The 20,726-nt window shown below is 37.8% G+C and overlaps 1 protein-coding gene across 1 annotated transcript; it reads left to right on the top strand.

Annotated features, from left to right (window-relative positions):
- The first annotated feature begins 4,204 nt into the window (after positions 1-4,204).
- Positions 4,205-4,582, top strand: LOC145111740 (uncharacterized). The gene has a single exon (XM_079047992.1). The coding sequence runs from the start codon at positions 4,205-4,207 to the stop codon at positions 4,580-4,582; it is 378 nt and encodes a 125-aa protein (XP_078904118.1).
- Positions 4,583-20,726: the final 16,144 nt, after the last annotated feature.

Raw genomic sequence — 20,726 nt, 5'->3', positions numbered from 1 at the left:
ATTCCGAAGCAATATCTCATTACTCTTATGCAGTGGCTCAAAATTCTGGTCATCGAACCATGCGATCAGAATCAGCACACCTTTTCTTTAAGCTTCCTTTGATTCTTCAAAAACATCAAAATGTAATTACATTACATCATGTATTAAGAATCTCCAAAAGAGACTTAACAGAGTTAGATAACGGACTTTACCTGAAGTAGAGTCAAACTTTTGACTTTACCATCCTTTATGAGGTTTCAGGTAAATTCGACAGCTTCACAACCAATGCCCCTTTCCTTTAGCAATAGGCACATATGGACTCTTTGCGAATGGTACATGGGACTATCTCAGACTTAGCCTTTCTCTTTACCATTTGGTCAACTGAGTTGACCGTTGTCAATGTCCATGAAGTTTTGGGAAGTCAATCTTCTAATCAAATTTGCTTTACCAGTGTTCCAAATCATTTCTGATTCAGTAGCACCAAGCAAATAAATAAGATCATTAAAGGGTCATGTCGCGATCTGTCATCAGGGAGTGACTGAAGAACCAAGTCAACAGCCAGCTACCTCGAGACTTCGACACCCGACTCTCCCAGCTTGTCAATATGTGACTTAATCTCCAAGACCTAAGCACATATAGACTTTGTTTGCCAATAGGGATTGAGTGACTTAGAACTTATCAAGTCTTGAAACTTGTGGGATAGGGAGATTTATTGGAGGAGGTGGAGGAAATGAAGTATGATTTCCAGTCCCATTAGTGCTCAATAAAGGGATTAGTCTTTCACCTTGATCGCCTTTTGGGATATCATCTTCATTAGGAAGCTCGTTCCTAAAGATTTGGGAAGACCATAGTTGTCTAAACTAGACATCTCTAAGGGAGAAATTCAAGTTAGTTGATTTAAAGTCCTTAATATAACACCCAATATGAAATATTAAGGCTAGGATCCAACAACCTATTTATAACTGGAAGAGGGATGCCGTAATCCGAGTTATAAAATAGTTGAAGGTAGGTAAATGACGATTTACCAATTTCCACCATGAAAAACGAAATATAATTAAGTTTTAATTGGATTTGAAACTCCTAGATCTTTTGAGATACATTGAACTTTCAATGGCATGTTTGAATCTCGATTGTGCCCTCTCAAGTTTGTGACTGGGATGCCGAGGATCACAAACAAGGTGTGAATAACCATGTAAATTGACTTGGTACCCTTAATTTTATCACCTAATCGATGTGTCGGTTAACCACACACGCTCCACCGATCTATAATAAAGTCAAGTTACCCTTTGCCACTCTTACTAGTCCTTATTAGTGTGCCGGTTAACCACACACGCTCCACTAACGACTTGGTAAGGTATAAAGTGTAATTTCATGGGTTAGCACCTATTTCACATTTTCCTAAGTAACTAAGATTGGGAATTTATAAGTGTTTAGTTACTTAGTATTTATCATTATACTTTTAATGAAGGGAGAATTATAGTCCTTTCCTACCCGTTCGGCTAACGACCCTCCACCAGTCAAGGAAGCGGTGGGTGAGAGTGGACACCCATTAAACTGCCATTTTATAGGCAGTAACCTTATACCCCCCTTATAGACCGGCTTCGTGAATGAGACCTACTAATGGTAAGATTGACATTATCTTATACATATCTATATAATTAAAATTATAATAATAGTATAAGGGTGTATTTTAAACATTTAAAATACTTGGTGGTTTAATCTATTAATTAAACTATACTCTTAATTTAATTAAACTTAAACCATGTCTTTATGAATTATTAACTCTTTTAATTAAACATTTTAATTAATTTAATGAAGTCCATAAAGTTTGAATTTTAGCTTTTAAAATTCTAAGGGTTCAATTTGGAATTAAAGTATACATGAAGAGTAACTTTACAAATTCCAAAACTTGAGGGAAAGTTTTGAAACTATTCAAGACTTTTCATTTCATAACTTATGAGTTTAATGTACATTAAAATGAAGACTCTTCATTTTTATGTAACTCCTTATCTTTTAATGACATCTTTTAAAGAAGTGACTCTTTAACATCCATAACTTGAGGACAAGTTATGGAGTCATAATACTACTTAATGAAAAAGACTCTTCACTTTTATGTAACCTATGACACTTTTATGAGTTTTAAGATTCATAAATATGACTTTTCATGTGACTTGAAGACAAGTTACAAAAACATATTTTATGAACTCCTTTTAGATTAATTTGGATCAAAAACAACTAAAACACAATTTTTTTTCATTAATCTAAACTAACTCATAAATCAAGGAAACATAAAAACTTTTGGTAATCCATAATTTGAGGACAAGTTATGGACTCCTTACAATTTCATTGAGATCAAGAATTATAATAACAAACAATTTGCACATAATTCCTATGATCTACCAAAACTCATAACCATGAACATTCACAATCAACAATTTTCAAGAATTACATAAACATATATAAACTTGAAACTTCGATTATAGCATTGAAATTGGTTAAACACAATCATTACCACATCAAAAACAGGTTTTATAAGTCCAAAACAGTCAAAGGTAATGATTCTAGACCAATTCCAGCACCAAAACTCGAAGATATGCTGTTTGGGGGTCCAACTCGTCGAGTGCACGAACCAACTCGGCGAGTTGGATGCATTTTGCCTTGGACTCGTCGAGTCCATCAGTGAACTCGGCGAGTCCACTGTCCCAGCAGCAAAAAAAACTTTGATTTTAAGCAGTTTGCATCAAGTATAAGTGAAAACAAGCCTAGGCTTTGATACCACTGTTGGGTTTTGAGCATTCTAACACTCTTATGGTGTACATGCAACCCTAGATACCTTGGATCTATGTTTTCTCTATTATACATGCAAATATCAATTTCAAAGGTTATGTTCTAACTTGCATATTATGAAGTACAAGTAATATAGAAACTAGTAGAAATACATACCTCTTTGTTGGTGCTTGATTCCATGGAGCTCAAGAGCCTAGTGCCCCAAATATGACACCTCAAATGGTTCACACAACATCATATGCACTTGGAATAACTTAAGAGAGAAATCATCACTTCATGAAATCGGCTTGCCCTCACTTGTTTTCTCTAGTGGCCGATTTTGCACAAAATAAGATGCTTATATAGTTGTTACAATTAGGGTAAACCCTAATTGTCATGACTTTCCATTTCCTTGGATCCATGGGTTCAAATACACCATGGAGCATCCATGGAGCATCCTAATTGGTTTTAGCCCAACTTGATAATCCATGGAGCATTAGCCCACTATACAAGGATGGATGATTTACACAATCAACCCATATATTTAATTAGTCTTCTTTTGATCACTTAATTAATTCTAAATTAATTCTTGATCAATACTAATTAAATAATCTTATTAATATATTAGAACTTATAATATACTAATAAACCTTAAGTGTTATTTCTCTCATTTTAGTCTATCCAAATGCACGATGCCATGCAACCCAAATGGACCATGCCGGGTCGGGTCAAGTATATACCAATTATAGTTATGGACTTAGACACTAATCCAACACTATGATGATTGACCAGCAGACATTATTAAGAAATCATCAAGCATCGATCCACAACCTCAAATCCTAACTTGGTCAACTAACGACGTTGGTGAACGAAAAATTATCTCCACAATTTCCCGAAAAGAATACTCAATCACATGTAATGGTGATTGAAACTGAAGATGATGCTATTTCTAAGTTCTTAGAAGCATTAGAAGTGGAGCCAAAGCAGTCCGAAGCAAGGCCGAAAAAGTCGAAGCTTGAAGAAAAAATTCTGCTAAAACACCGAACTCACGACGTGAGCCTTCAAAGATCACGACGTGGGCCGGGTCTGAACAGAAAAATTCAGCAAATGTTCCGGCTTATCGTCCTCCGTTACCGTTTCCGTCCCGAGTTGATATTCATCCACTGGAATAGGAGCATTTGGAATTTATGAAGCAAGTAAAGGGTATCCCAATAAATACTCCTTTTATTGAGTCGTTATCTAAGGTTCCTGAATACGCGAAGTTCTTACAAGATTTAGTAGATACTCGCCATCAATTAAAGAAGAATTCCAAGGTGATTCTTAGTGAGCAAAGTTCTAAGGTTGTATTGGGAGAGTAGCCAAAGAAGATGGGAGATCCTAGACGCCTCACTCTTCCGTGTGAATTTGGGAATAATTTGAAGACTTATGCTTTAGTTGATTCTAGGCTAGCATAAACTTAATGCCTTATTCATTTTATCAGAAGCTCAATATTCCAAAGTTGAAGGCTACAAGAATGACCAATCACATGGCTAACCGTTCAGTGACACATCCTAAAGGAATTGTGGAAGACATCTTGGTAAAAATTGGGAAATTCGTTTTTCCAATTGACTTTGTGGTTATGGACATGAAAGAAGATAACAATGTTCCAATTATTCTTGGTCGCCCTTTACTAAATACTGCTCGATCCTTGGTTGGCATACACGAGTCCAAGCTTACTTTGAGAGTTGGAGATGAAGAAGCTACATTTGGAGTAGAAGATGGTTTTCAAGGAAATGATGTTCAAGATGAAGTCTTCAACATTGATGAAGAGGATGACCTTGAGGAATGGAGAAACTAATGGAAGAATAAATTAAGATGATTCAACAAGTTAAAGACACCAAACCAATAGCATCTGTTCCACTTGTTTTTGAAGTAATTACTTATAAAAATCCAACTTCTTGGGTAAGTGAGGAAAGTGACGACTTATCAAGTGACGAGGGCGAGGTTACTTCTAAGGAAACGAGTTCAGCTGTGGAAGAAAAGATGGTTCTCGTAGAGCTAAAAACTGAAGAAAAATTGGAGAATAAGGGGATTAAACACAAGCTTGAAGTAAACAAGGTGAAAGCTAAAAAAGAGAACTCTAAAAAGGCGTATATCCGACGAGTTCAAGCGTACAAAAGGAGATGGAAGGAGCAAAAGATACAGTTGGTGATGGACACTCCGACCAATTCAACGTGAGGCGGAACGGAGTCTGGCTCATAACTTCAAGAAAAAGAAGCGCTTATCGGGAGGCAACCTGAGCTCAGTTTGAATTTCTTTTCGTTTTTGCATTTCGATTAGTTTTTGCATTTTAGTTGGTTTTTAGGATAACTAGTCATCTAATCATCTAAAAATTTTATGAATGGTAAAAAATCAAATGTGGGTTATTTTAAATTTAAGTGGTAAAACAAATAAGGGTTTTTAATATAAAATAGAATTGTTAATTAGACTTATTTTTATGGGGGCGGGCCTGATTTATGTGATCTCATTATTTTTATGGCCCAACTTGTGTTCAAATTGAATAAGCCCAACTATTAAGCCCAGACGAACTCACGACGTGAGCCATAATATCTCACGACGTGAACATTAAATTCACGGGACCACTGATTAAACAAATCAGAAACCCTTTGACCACCATTTTACCAAAACTCACGAAGTGAATCCAAACTCTTGGTCCCCCTACTACTGATTTTGGCTACTTCTTCCAATTTTCTACATTACTTGCTTATTTAATAATTGTTTAAGGTAACATTCATGTGCTAATTCTCTATTTTTTCTAGTATATTGCATTTAGGGGCTAGGGTTTGTGTTATAAGTTGAAAATTACAAATTACCTATGATTTCTCATGCATTTTATCATGCATGCCCCTGTAATGTGCTTGCAATTTTTGTTAGACAAAACCCTTAGCAATTACTTCCCTTGATTTGTTTAAATAGGGTTCGATTTTGAGTATTGACGCAGCCTGCCTTCGCACCCAGTTCACGACGTGAGTTCGCAAGGCTCACGATGTGAATTCTGGTTTCCAGCATAATTTCGATTCTGTTATGTATTTAATGGCTGTATGTTTTTGGTTTTGTTTCTTTGGTTATTCTCTTGCAGAAAAATGGCACCAAGGCGAGATGTTCAAGATGCTCAAGGGGGGTTGCTAATTTACACCTGTTTTATACGTTTCCAACCAACATATCTCGAGATGTGCTTACTATATATAACAACAGATTGGGTTGGCTTCATAGCCGGGAGTTTGCAGTAGCACCAACAGTCAACTGGCACAAGCTTAGGGAAGTCGGACTCCTTGACCGGTTAAACCCATTTCTTATTAAAACTTTTGCGGAAAACGGGATTTCATTCACATGTAAGGGGTGGAGTAACTTATTAGCGATTCAAGAAAAAGTGTATAAGGAGCTTTGTGTTGAATTCTTTTCCAAACTGTTGTTTCAAGAGAATATTCAAGACCCAAACTTCCCGCATGCATTGGTTTTCCGGTTGGGAGGAAAGTACCGGGAGTGTAGCTTGGTGGAGTTTGCTTGGAGGATGGGCTTATATGAGGCCCATGAAGCCATGTCTCCCGTGTTTTCTGCTTCGAGAATCTTCAACTCGGGACACGAGTTTTTGAGCCATATTGCTTCGAGAATCTTCAACTCGGGCGTGTCTTCGGAAAGTAACATCAAGTCACCAATCCACCAGTTGATCCATAGAATCGTCACTTTCTCCATCCATCACAAAAAACATGGAGATAAGGTCACAAAGATCAACTTATTTTTCTAGTGGAATATTTTACAGTCGGGGGTTTGTTGCAATATCCCTTATTTCTTGGCCCGTTATTTAGTGGAGTATGCGGTGAGTTCCTGAACCGGGAGCCCGATTTGTGGTGGCCACTTTGTCACCCGCCTAGCACGATCATACGACATTATCATTCCCGAAATTACAAGGACACTTACTTGTAAGGAGGGGAATGAATTTTCTTTAGGCTATCTTGAGACCATGCGGGTGGTGGTCAATTATGGGTCGCATTGGGGAATCCCGAACAGTGATGATGAGGGCATTGAACAACCACCCGGGGAACCCGAACAACAACCTCGGCCTCGGATAAGAAATGTTAGAGCTCGAGGACACATGGGTCGAGTACAACAACAACCTCAACAATTTGAGGGTGGAATACCTACCGACCCGTTTCAAAGTCGGGTCGGTACATACTTGGATAATCTTCGCGGGGGTGTGACTTATAACACCCAACTTCTCGATCCTATGTTTTCCCACATGAATGTGATGAGACCTCCTACGATGCTTTCCCAAGGCCCTTACATTCCGACTTGGGTGGAACTGTGGATGACGAGAGGCAATGGAACCGGGACGAGTGGAGCGAATGAAGCTAAAGAAGATGATTAGCTTATACTTTTTAGTCTTTTTAGTTTATTTAGTTTCTTTTTAGTTTATTTTTAGTTTGTTTGTTTGATTAAAGTTTATTTGGGATTGTAGAACTTTGAAGTTGTTATGTTCTTTTTTTTTAACTTCCTTTGGTTGTTATTTTCATATTTCATTAGAGAAAACGCGGGAGAGAGATGATAGAGATATGAGAGTATACACATTTAGCCGGGTGTTTAGAGTCGAGAATCGAGACCCACAATCAAAAATAAGTGTGGGGTTACTCGAGAGAGGAGAGAGTTCGAGAAGAGAGTCATGAAAAAATAGAGTTTTAGAAGTGTCTTAATTCATTAAGACAATTGGTTGGAGTGCACATATTGAAAGAAGAATTGGAGGAAATTATTATTTTTGTGTATCCAGTCCTCACGACGTGAATGCTTAATACTCACGTAGTGAATCATAAATCGATTGTTTTCCAAAATGCGCATTTATGCGACTTCACGTTGTGAATTTTCATACCTCACGTCGTGAATCTCTAATTTCCACAAAATATGAAGACCATTGTTCAATATTTATTACATGGGTCACCACCATCCTTCTTGGACATATTATGAAGCTTTTTATGACTTATTTTTTCAACCATGGAATGTGGCGTATGCTTTCCTACATTGTTCTTTATGCTTTGGAGATTTTTCTGCACCACATTTGTTGAAGATTGAAGGTTCGATTCCAAATTTTTGTTGGCACATTTACATATCTCAAGTATTGAAGATCCAAGTTCCATATTGCAAGAAGTCCGTAATCAAGATGCACAACTTATCCACACATTTGGAGATCGATCACGCCACGACTATCCCAGGGGAGTCTGTTCCTTTTTCTCCCTTTTATTGCTTTTACTTTATTTTATGCATACAATGAGGGCATTGTATGTAATAAGTGTGGGGTAGGGGGTAGAAAAAGTAAATTGCTAGAAAAATTAGAAAATTAGAAAATTTTTAATAGATTTGCAATAATAATCTTAAAATTGAATCTAGTAATAATTTGAACTTGAGTTGCTAGTGTTGCGTGGGATGATCCAATGAGAGCTCAAATGTTTAATTGAGCCAATACATGTTATAGTATATTTGTGGCTTCCCATTCCTAGTGAAAAACTATGAGATATGAAAGGTAATCTGGTAGTTTATATGACATAATATGTTTTGCAGTCAAAACCTGAAATCTATCCAGGAAAGCTTATGTAGTCATTGCACATAGACTAATACGTTTAGCCAATAAAGGTTGAAGTTAAGCACCATTGCTTAAGCATGTAGGATTCGAGTGAAAAGAAAAAAAATGAGATACATGTGAAAAAAAAGAGAGAGAAATTACCGAAAAGTGGAAGAATTTTTGGAGCTATCAAGTATGAAGATCAAAAGATCAAAAATTCTGAAGAATCAAAAAATTGAAGATACCAAAAATCAAACAAAAAGGTGGTGAATTCAAAGAAATCAAAGACCAATTATTCAAAGAAGTGAAGAATTCAAAGAGCTCCAATGTGGTATCAAAAGTTGTAATTTTTCTAGATTATGTATGCTTGGGTAGCTTAACCAAAAATACCTTGAGGTTAAGAAAGATTTATGAGGATTGATTCGGAGGGTTGCAGAAATGAGTGTCGTATAAGCTAAGGGGTGAAGGTTCATAAGTATTATGAGTATTTAGGATTGGGAGGTTGTTAGGATTTCAAACATAAATATGTGCATTGAGGTCTTGGTATAATGGCTGAGTTCAAAATGGATTGTTCTATGTGACGCTAGTGATGAAGGTTTGAAATTAAAAATAATTAGATTTGATTGAGGGCAAGGAAATGATAAGTGTGGGGTATTTGGATATTGCCATATTTATACATATTTTAGGCAATATTTAATTACATTTTGATTAATATTTTGGTTATTTGCTTAGATAAATGATCCTTATAAAGTTAAATTATATTTTGCAGCCAAAAGAAGACATTTGTAAGAAAAGGGACTGAAAGCGTTAAAGATCGAAACTTTGGACGATTATGGCTTAAAAGATAAAAAATGCAACAAAACACGTATTCACGTCATGAGAAGTAAAGGCTCACGACGTGAGTGTGGACTTTCTAGAAGATAAACATCGCGAAGCAAGAATCCGCGTTGGATACGGATTATTACTGGACTCACGATGTGAGACATCTATTCTCACAACGTGAGTAGGGATATTTCGAAAACTATATAAATCCTTGATCCCTACGACTTTGGGAGGTTGGCTAGTTGAAAAAAGGTTTCCAGAAGTCGAATTCAGAGGTTTAGAAGGCTAGGAATCTGGTTTTAATACCAAGGAAGAAGGAGAGCTACATAATTTAATTTCTAGTTTGGTACTTTTACAATGCTTTCAACTATGACTTGTTTGAGTTTATTTGTTAGTATGAGTAGCTAAATCTGGCTGCTTCTGTTAGCTAGATGAAGCTGGAACTCATGGTTTGATTATAATAACTTAGGGGTCGTTTGATAGTTGCTGACTGAGAAAGTGCTGATTGAGAAAGGTCTGTCTGAGTAATAAATTCTGACTGACTAAGAAATCATGTTGTTTGATTATACACCTGACTGAATGTGCTGACTGATGCAAAATGACAATTTTACCCTGGTGCTCTTTATAATAATAATAATAATAATAATAATAATAATAATAATAATAATAATAATAATAATAGTAAAATTAGTAATAATAATAATAATAATAATAATAATAATAATAATAATAATAATAATAATAATGTATACAAAACTTTCAGCATAAATGACATTAAATATACTATTTTAGAGATTAAAACACAAAAAACCCTTTAGCTTGCAGGTAAACGCCATTGTGTGTACAGGGGAGACCCGAGTTCAATTCCCGTAACCTCCCATTTCACTTGTTGAGCTGCAATTTTTATTCAAAGGCCCAAGGGTATTATTGGAAAGCCTTGCTTTCTTTCTCAGTCAGCCTTCTGCCAACTCCTTTCTGGGTCAAACATTTCTTACCGAGTCAGATGGCCAAAGTTGGATTATCAAACACATTTTGCTGACCGAGTCAGCCAAAAACGTCTGACTTGACTCGGTCAGACGCATATCAAACGGGGCCTTAGACTTTTCTTGTTGGTTAATGTCTTGTGTTTGACTGATTATACCTAGCATGCTTAATTTGGTACTAGATTGCTTTAGATTCTTATTCTGTGTAGTTAGTGACCATTAATCTGCATGAATTCGATTACCTAGTAATTTATTAAACATTATATTATTAGAGCTAAGAGAGAACCAATATTAGAAAAGTAACTGAACTATTGAATTTGGCTGTGCTAGAAAACTCATATTATGAACATAATTGTGTTTGTCAACTCAATCTTACATAGCTCCAATTCTATTTAATAATTGATTTTGTGTTAAAATATGTGTGACTATGCATAGATCTACATGAATTAATTCAACATTAGTTAATTTGGAAGTGAATTACTAATAATACATTAATTGGTAACCAACAGAAATTTTCATAATTAATAGTTAAACCATTGAGGGAAAGTGGATTCAAACTAACAGAAGTGTTTATGTTATTTGATTGAATTGCTTCAAGAAGTTAAGTTCATCTAAACTTGCAAAATTAGATAAAAACCATTACTTAGTTAGAACTTAGGTTAATTTAATAGTAGGTAAATTAATTAATTAAAACCGTTCCTTGTAATTGACACCCGACTAACCTAAACTATCCTATAATTCGACTAGGTACACTTCCTAGGTGCATTTTAGTTAGTTAAGTTAGTTAGGTTATAAATTAAAAATTAGGTGTAGCTAATTGCATGCATCACCAACTCATCTGATCTCATCTGACCAATGGTCCCTGACAATGCTGGTCCACCTTGACCGCCAGTACCTGATCTTGACCCGGATCCGGTCTCGAATTGTCTCGGAACCAACTCCCAACGCGCCCTATGGGTTGTGACCTCCTTGCTACGCGTATGGGTCCTGTGCTTTCAGTAGTACGGGCCCATACTACCTTCCACACCTACCCATATTTGTTTCCAGGATTATCACAACACCCTAACAATATACATAAGCATAGGCAAGCGCTCAATACTCACTCTTAGAGGAAGGCTAAACATCTCACAACTAGCCGACTGACCCCGCACAAATCATCCATGAAACTTGCACCAACCTGCAACACTCATGTATGCTAGCCATACATAACACTGGACCCTATAGACAGTCGAATATTAGATCCTACCCTAAGCCCTTCATCATAAAAGAACAGGAAATAAGGTCAAACCAAACATTCTCAGGCTATAAGATCTTAGTTATATACAACTGTGATGCCTACACTAAGCAACTATAGTAATGATGTCAATTTCATATAAGGAAAACCCAAGGCTATCAGGCATCATATAATCAGACAATTCTATCATGCAATTCCTGAAGATCCCTAGCCTCTCACTAGCATACTGTTCTAACGTATCATAATATCAAATAATAACATGGTATTTTGGGGTCTACTTACTGGCTCCGGCTGATCGTGTTGGGTTTTGAGCATTCTAACACTCCTATGGTGTACATGCAACCCTATAAACCTTTGGATCTATGTTTTCTCTATTATACATGCAAATATTAACTATTCCAAGGTTTCATCCTAACTAGCATATTATGAAGCACCTATACTACAAAGTTCTAGTTAGATGACATACCTTTTGATGTAGCTTGATGTCTTCAAGCTTTAAGAGCTTAGCCCCAATAGTGTGGAAGCCTCAAATGGAATCACAAATCACCAAAACACCTTGGAAGAACTTGAGAGAATATGTATGCACACTAAAATCGGCCCACTCTTATTTTCACACACTTGTGTCAATTTTGTGAGCCAAGGACCCCTTTATATATTATGGAGGATTAGGGTTACATCCATGTAAACCCTAATACCCATGACCTTTCATTTACATAGGATCCATGGGTTAAAAGCTCCATGGACCATCCATGAAAGCTTAGCCCAACCTAAATGAACTTGGCCCATTCCATATATATAAGAGTCCATATTTAATTAGTTCTTTTTGATCACTTAATTAATTCTAAATTAATTCTTGATCAATACTAATTAAATAATATGATTCCGTATTAATATATTAGAACTTATAATATATTAATATAAATCATAAATATACTATTCTCAAAAGACTATCCATATAAATTGTGCCGGTGAAGTGCAACCCAAATGGACCATGCCGGATCGGGTCAAGTACATACCAAATATAGTTATGGACTTAGACATTAATCCAACAGATCGTACACTTCGCTTCCTCCTTTAGTATTTTGAAAACCATTTGAAAATCATTTTTTTAACACCTATCCTTAGTTTGAAACTGGATTCACACGAGTCTTCCTCCAATTCACTCAAACCTGGCTTTGATACCAACTTGTAACATCCATAAAATTCATGAAAAATTTAAACTTTTTAAACATCCCAAAAACCATCATTCATTACAAATTGTTTTCAAATAGTTTCACATCAGATAAATCCCAGAAATCAAAATCATAAAATGTGAGGAGGTGCACGATCAAGCCTTCACCTTCCCACGATCATCCGTAGTACCTAAAAAAATCTATAAATGTAAGCCCGAAGCTTAGTGAGTTCCCCCGAAATACCAACGCCATATAACAGAACAATATCATAATCAAACAATATGCATATAGAGTCTTCAGTATGAATGAATCGCCTTACTGGGCCTTCAGTCTATCTGGCCCATTCTTAGAACCTTCAGCATGTCTGAACCGCGTCACCGGGCCTTCAGCCTGTCTGGACCGTTCTCCAGGCCTTCGGCCTGACAGGTACGCCCCGATGGGCCTTCAGTCTATCTGGGCTACCCTGGGTCTGTTGTCCTTGAGTACAAAGCAGGACCGCCTTAACCCACCCGCAATTACACAATCAAGACATAAATATCAAACGCTAGCTAGCATGTACAGACAGTCATACGAATCTAACAGATCACTAATCACATCATCATCATATATACCAGGATACAGATCTAACAGATCACTAAACATAGCATCATCCTATATACCAGGATACAGATCTAACAGATCACTTAAACATATCATCATACGATAAACCAAGATACAATCCAAAAAGGGTCGGCCTTGGTGCCTTAGACCCTGTTAGCATAGTGAGAAGAACTCACCTCACAAGTAGTGCTGAACCGATAATATCAACCCCAACTCACAGCTTTAACTCAACTGCCTACAATCACCAAGTAACTAACCTCATCAAAATCCGAAATAGCCTCAAGGTCAAACTTGGTCAACCATGGTCAAAGTCAAAGTCAACGGTCAAGGTCAATAGTCAAGGTCAACAGTCCATGTTGACCCAACTCGTCGAGTGCAGTTATCAACTCGTCGAGTTCCTTCAGTGTTCAATATACTGGGAAACCCTAATCAACTCGCTGAGTCGACAGGACAACTCGTCGAGTTCCTACAACATCCAGAAAGCAGGAAAACCCGATCCAACTCATCGAGTTGGCAGGGTAACGCGTCGAGTTTTCCTAGCCTTAATGCATTCAGACACTTCCAAGCTAAACCCAAGCCCCAAACTATAGATCTGGTCCTTTAGGACTGAAATACCATGTAAAGTTTTTGGATTTACGTCCATTAATGGCATTAAGAGGGCTAAATCACTCAAACAAGGCTTATCAAGGGACTTAGAGCATGAAGGAGGGACAAGAATTTATAAAGTTGGCAACTTTAATTCCACAAAGGTCATGAGATGTCCAGATCTGAAACCAAGGCTTCATAACATGCTCAAATCCAAGAATGGTCCTAAAATAAGCTAATAATGGCCATAAACTTACAAAGAAGAGATCTAACAAAAAGGATGATCAAGATAACGACTTTATACCTCCAAATGGTTGCACCAACTTCACACTCCTTCAAGAAAAGCACCAAAGAACACTCTTTAAGCTGACACACACACACTCAAAATGGGGACAGAGGCATGATTAGAGTTTTCTCTGGACTAAGGGGACAATATGGGCGGCTAACAATGGGTCATAATGTCTTTAAATAGGGTGCAAAAACCTAAAAATTAGGGTTTCATGTTCATCCCTCAACTCGTCGAGTTGGGGCCTCCCAACTCGTCGAGTAGACCTTAAAGATACACGGCCATTCAATACCCTACACGACGAGTTGGAGACTCCCAAATCGTCGAGTTTCCCTGAAAAAGAACATATATTAAGCTTTAAATTCATACCTGAGAATCGGGTTGTTACAAAAACTCATGATACAACCGAATGCACGGTATTGAAAAGGGAGATAGACAAGAAACAACTAGTTGGGAGCATAGTTGACATTGCAAAAGAGCTCAGAGAAAAATTTGATGAGGATAAACAACAGCCTAAAAATCAAAAGGATGGGGGAAAGGACCACGAAAGGAGGGAAGAGATACTTACCATCATCGGGCCCCGCCCATGCAGTGATCGCCAGAGCCAACACGTAAGTGCGACGGTATACCATCAAAACATGCTTAACGTAGCCTTTTCAATGAGTGATCTTAGGCTAGAAAATTGGGATCCAAATGACCCATTTCACATCATCGGTTTCATTAGCCAAAACTGTGTTAAGCATGTATACATTGATAACGGAAGTAGGGTCAATGTGATTTTTGAACACTGCCTCCGACGGTTACCAATCGAATGGAAAAAATACCTCTAGCCACCACACCAGGGCCCGCTCATTGGGTTTACTGGTCATGGCATCTGGCTAGCAGGCACAATCATGCTCCCATTTATGCTAATCAGTCATGATGGGGCAGCACAAATAACAAGGTTACTTGAGTTCTCGGTTGTTGATTGTCTAGCCGAACACAATATTCTAATGGGACGGCCTGCACTCTTTCAGCTACAAGCGATTCCGTCCACTCTCCACGGTATTCTCAAATTTTGCACAAGTGACGGGTCGGCAACGGTCGTAGCAACCAGACCAGATAATCAACACAGTGCCCAACAAGAGACAAAGCAAGAAACCAAATCGTGTCTAAGCGACAATCGCCAGAAGGTGGAGAATACGCAGCGGAGGTCAGCAATGGCACAAGTGTTGTTCCACGAGTCTAGGAAAAGTCAAAGAGACGTGTTCAGATGGCTCACAACATCTCTTCCACGGAAAGAAACAAGCGTTGACCCAAAGATGGCCTAGCCAGAGCATAGAGCAAAAATCGTGAAGCAAGGAAATGCCTACCTTCGGGCAAGGGCACCAGTCTGGCCCACAATCGATGGCCAAGCCATGCCCAGACAAAGAGCGATTCGGGACTCAAACCAGACTTTCGCCAGTGTCAAAGATGAACCAAACCCCCTTGGTACAAAGGAGCTAAGTGCCAGGAACAACAAAGGGAGTGGCAGAGTGTCACTCAATCTAGCACGCAAGCTTTCCTATAGAGGAAAACCAACCAGGGCCTCTGATGAACAAAGTGACACCCCAAATAATCTTGTAAAAAGCAAGATTGATAGGCGCACAGAAAAGCGCGGGGTGGCATTCTCACTCGGCCAAAGGGGGGTGCTTCCCACGGTCGCAGCACACGTTGGGCCAAAAAGAAGGGAACGTGAGAGCGCCTGATGAGCATGAAGGGCGAAATTCAGCTCTTCCACAATGAGGTAGTGGAAACAAGAGGGAACCCCAACCTATCTAGAAACACTTGAAGGTGATGAGGAAAAGATGCACAACCACAATGAGGTAGTCATAGCAGAGCACTCGACCAAAAATAAAGAAGAGGCCGAAAAAAATGAGTATGGTCAAACTCCGCACAGGATAACCATACTATAGGTGCCGACACAAAGACCGGGCATACGCCCTGATACTTAGACATTCCGAGTCTATTGTTTCATGTCTTTCTTTTTTAAGAGTTAATATAATTTTCATTTTGAAAGAGCTTTCTAGAATTCTGTTTAACCAATTGCAAAAACACAATGTAAAGGGGTTGTGCATATTTTCCAAGTAGGAACATGATCACCTACGCTACTTGAGCAAAATCTATGCAAGGATGCAACCGTAGGTCTCAATGGATCATAATCTTTACCTATAATTTGCCAATAACATCTCAGAACTGAGAATGTATAAATCTTAATTTAATTGCATAACGAAAGGGGTTCTAAAAAGATTCATAACCTTTCCCCTAAAAATTAGATAGTAAAAGGCTTTGAGGTGACGATCCCGGCCAACATACATGTAGCTAAAACCCAAAGTATAGTCAAAAGCATTGGCTAACATTTCGCGGCTTAGCATAAAAAAGCCTGATTAAACATACAAGTCAGTGAAATATAGCTCAATAGTAGCGGTTATCCGACGTCTGAAACGCACATTAACCGATCAACACGAACCCTAGAACAAGGGAGTGTGCAAATAAGAATTACAGTAAAAATGTCGAATAATCCTAGATGCTGCAGGTCAATTCAAAATGTATAAAAAAAAGCATTTCCATACCAAGTACAAAGCAAGATACACAGTCCCTGGTCATTAACAACCAATGTCTTTCACTACACATATAGTACGTGGGAATGCAAATATATTACAGAAGGGACAAACAAAAGTCAGTCCCTAGAGTCCGAGGAAGAGCTTCCTGGACCCGGCCTACGAAAAAACTGGTGGAAGGTGTCATAATCCAGCTCCCCCAGATGAAAGTGGCTCGCAAAATCCGTCTCAGCAAGGGATGAAAGATCAATATCCACCTCTTCGGCTCTGCTCGAGACACGGCTAGGATCCAGGGCTTCAGGTTCACCAGAAATTGTGGAACAATCACCTAACTGTTTCCCCTTTTCAAGCCCAAGGGCTTCACACGCCTTTCGAACGCCTTGGATCCCACTGGCAAATTCCGTGCTCTCCATAACCTTATTAATTACTCGAACCACCCCCTTTTCCAACATCCATTGCAAACTGCCTCGGGGAACAACACCATCAACCCGGGAACTGCCCAGTTGACATTGGCACCATTTTATCCATTTCCTTGAATCTTAGCCACCCACCCTCAAATCAATACAAGAAACAGAAACAGACACCAAAATCATCTTTGATTACCTAATTTCATAGAAATCTTGATGAAGAAACTTCAAATTTCGATGACTGTGAGAACCGCTTTGGAGTAGATACCCAACGTTGAATCAACGATTTGGGTTTAAGTTTGCGGAGGCAACGAGAATTAAAGATTTTGTGCTGATGTATTGACCTCTTAATATCCATCGATATCTTTGGGGTTAGAAGTGGGGAGGATGCTTGATTTCTATAGAAGTATCATCATCACCGGATGATGCATTGTTGAGTTTTTAGTAGGCATTTCGTCGTTTCCATGGAGGTATCCAGACTTAATGTGAGATTAAGTGTAGCACGATGATGAAGTGACTCTGATTAACGTTGGAGAAACGATGGAGATGATGGCTGATGAGAGGCGTCAGATCTAGATAGGGACAAAGGGTTAGTGTTAACGTTAGCTAACGGGCACGTTAAGTGTAACGGAAAATGTTGGGTTTTGAGCACTATAACACTCCTATGGTGCACATGCAACCCTAAATGCTTTGGATCTATGTTTTCTCTAATTATACATGCATATTTTCAATTTTTTCCAAAGCATTGTCCTAACTAGCATACATTTGAACAATTGAATGATACAACTAGTTAGATGACTTACCTCTTAGAAGGACTTGTAGTTCTTGACCTTTGAAAGCTTGAGAACCTCAAGTGTGATGCCTCTATTGGTTCACAAACACCAATATGCAAGAGGAGGCTTGAGAGAATAGGCTACTAGCACAAAATCAACTTCACCCTCTTGGAAAGTAAGTGGCAACCGATTTTGGCTCTAAGAGGGGCTTATTTATAGTGTTTCACATGCTAGGGTCACACTTTGTAAACCCTAATGACCCATGACTTTCCACATTCTCATGCTCCATTGATTTAACCTCCATGGACTATCCATGGATTAGTTTAGCCCATCTACATAATCATGGATCATTGGCCCACACTACAAGAATCATTGATTTACATAATCAATCCCCATATATTTAATTAGTCTCTTTTGACCACAAAATTAATTCCAATTTAATTCTTGATCAATACCAATTAAATAATATGATTTCATATTAATATATTATACTTGTAATATATTAATAAGCCATAAATAACCTTATTCTCAAAATCCATCCTATCAAATTGCACTGGTGAAGGCAACCCAAAAAGGACCATGCTACAATTGGGTCAAGTGCATCCCGGTTATAGTTATGGGCTTAGACACCAAATCCAACAGTCTCCCGCTTGGATAAGTCTAATTACTATAGCTGGTAATTCTTATTGTCCTTATTGTCCTTCAATTTGTTTCTCGATTTCCGATTCGTCTAACATAGAACATAACTAAACATATAAATTTAGTTATGACCGTCCCGACACATAGTCAAAACAGAATCATCGAGGGGCCCAAATATCGCTTTTAATCCTCTTAGGATAAAAGGAACAGATAAACTTCGACATTATATGCTTGTACTAACTACTCATTAAGTCATGCACAACGATACGTTTTATAACATCAACTTACTGATGCATTTTCGTATCATCAATGCACAACCAACTTGTATTCAACAACTCATATATATTAGTTTGAAGATTATATGATATTATCGTCTCACAATTACTCGTGATAAATTCCATGAAGTAATTCAGGTGAGCGCGGGTTGAATCCAATACTCAAATCTTATTTCAGGAGCACTCATGAATGGTGTAGCACACTTTTGCTATGTCTAACGCCTTAGACAATCTACAAGCTAACTCATGACAGTCTTCTTTCATATTTGGTAAATTTAGACACTATCACAAACGAAAGAATCAAGTCCATATTTCTAAAAAGACAAACATCAATTTTCCACAAATGCCATTGTAAGGAGATATAAGATAAGATAAAATCCAAAATTTTATTTATTTATAAAAGGTGCGGAAAAAGTTTTCCTTCACAATGCAATTACCAATGAAAACTATGTTATTATAAATTTCTAAGCAATTTATCATAACTCCTAGCATCAGCTCAAAAATCCGATCATCAAACCATGCGATCGAAATCCATCTCTTCACGATCAGACTCTGCATGCCTTTCCTTTAAGCTTCCTTTGATCCTACAAAACATCAAAATGTAATCTTATCACATCATGTATTAAGAATCTACAAACAAGAACTTAATAGAGTTAGATAGTGGATTTACCTGAAGTAGAGTCAAACCTTTTTTACTTTACATTCTCTTAGATCTTTCAGGTATTCAGGGCAGCATCGCTTCCAATGTCCCTTTAAATGGCAGTAGAAACAAGTGGACTCTTTGGCATTTGCACATGGAACTATCTCAGAACTGACTTTTCTCTTATGGTCAAATCTTTTGACCATAGCCAATTCCCTTCCCATAGGAGAAGGGATATTTTATGGATTATCTATGTCATTGCCTATATCCATGGAATCTTGGGAAGTAGATCTTCCTATCAAATTTGCTTTACCATTACGCCAAATCATTGCTGATTCAGCAACAATAAGCAAATAGGTAAGATCAATAAGGGTCACGTCGCAGACTGTCATATAGTAGTCTTTAACAAACTGACTATACGACTCGGGAAGTTACTGAAGAACCAAGCCAACAGCCAACTTCCTCGGGAAATCGACACCCAAAATTCACAGCTTGTCAATGTGTGACTTCATATCCACGACATGTGCACACATAGACCTTCTATCTTGGTGTTTGCTAGCCAATAGGGCTTGAGTAACCTTGAACTTTTCAAGTCTTCGAACTTGTGGGTCAGATAGAATAATTGGAAGAGGTGGAGGAAGTGAAGTATGATATTGTGGAATATCATCTTCATTTGGAAAGCATTTTCCAAAAGATTCACGAAGACAATAGTTGTCTGAACTAGACATCTACAAGGGAGAAATTCAAGTTAGTTGATTTAAGTCCTTAATACAACACCCAAAACGAAATATTAAGTCTAGGACCCAACACAATATTTTACAATTGCGAAGAGGGATGTCGTAATCCAATTGTAAAATATTTGAAGGTAGGTAAATGACGTTTACCAATTTCTGCCATGAAAAATGAAATAGATTATTAAGTTTTAATTGGATTGAAATTCCTAGATCCTTTGAGATCATTGAACTTTTCAATGGCATGTTTAAATCTCGATTGTGCCCTTCAAGTTTGTGACTGGGATGCGGAGGATCACAAACAAGGTGTGAATAACAATGAAAATTAGCTTGGTACACCCAATGTTACAAATCACCTAATCAATGTGTCGGTTAATCACACACGCTCCTTTGATTTATGATTAACATCAAGCTACCCTTTACCACACATTGAATGTCCCAAATTAGTGTGTCTGTTAACCACACACGCTCCACTAACGACTTAACAAGGTGTAAAGTGTAATTTCATGGATTAGCACCATTTCACATTTTCCTAAAGTAACTAAGATTGGGAATTTAATAAAGGTTTAGTTACTTTATATTTATCATTATACTTTTAATGAGGGAGAATTAATGTCCTATCCTACCCGTTCGGCTAACGACCCTCCACCAGTCAAGGAAGCGGTGGG

The sequence above is a fragment of the Lactuca virosa genome, chromosome 5 (assembly GCF_052849685.1).
Source record: "Lactuca virosa cultivar CGN04683 chromosome 5, Lactuca_virosa_CGN04683_v6, whole genome shotgun sequence".
NCBI lineage: Eukaryota > Viridiplantae > Streptophyta > Magnoliopsida > Asterales > Asteraceae > Lactuca > Lactuca virosa.
Note: the sequence above shows the minus strand (reverse complement) of the source record. Positions and strands in the feature narration are given on the sequence as shown.

Bases quoted from the DNA above. Each gene is read 5' to 3' on its own strand.
- LOC145111740 (XM_079047992.1), top strand. From the start codon at position 4,205: ATGCCTTATTCATTTTATCAGAAGCTCAATATTCCAAAGTTGAAGGCT.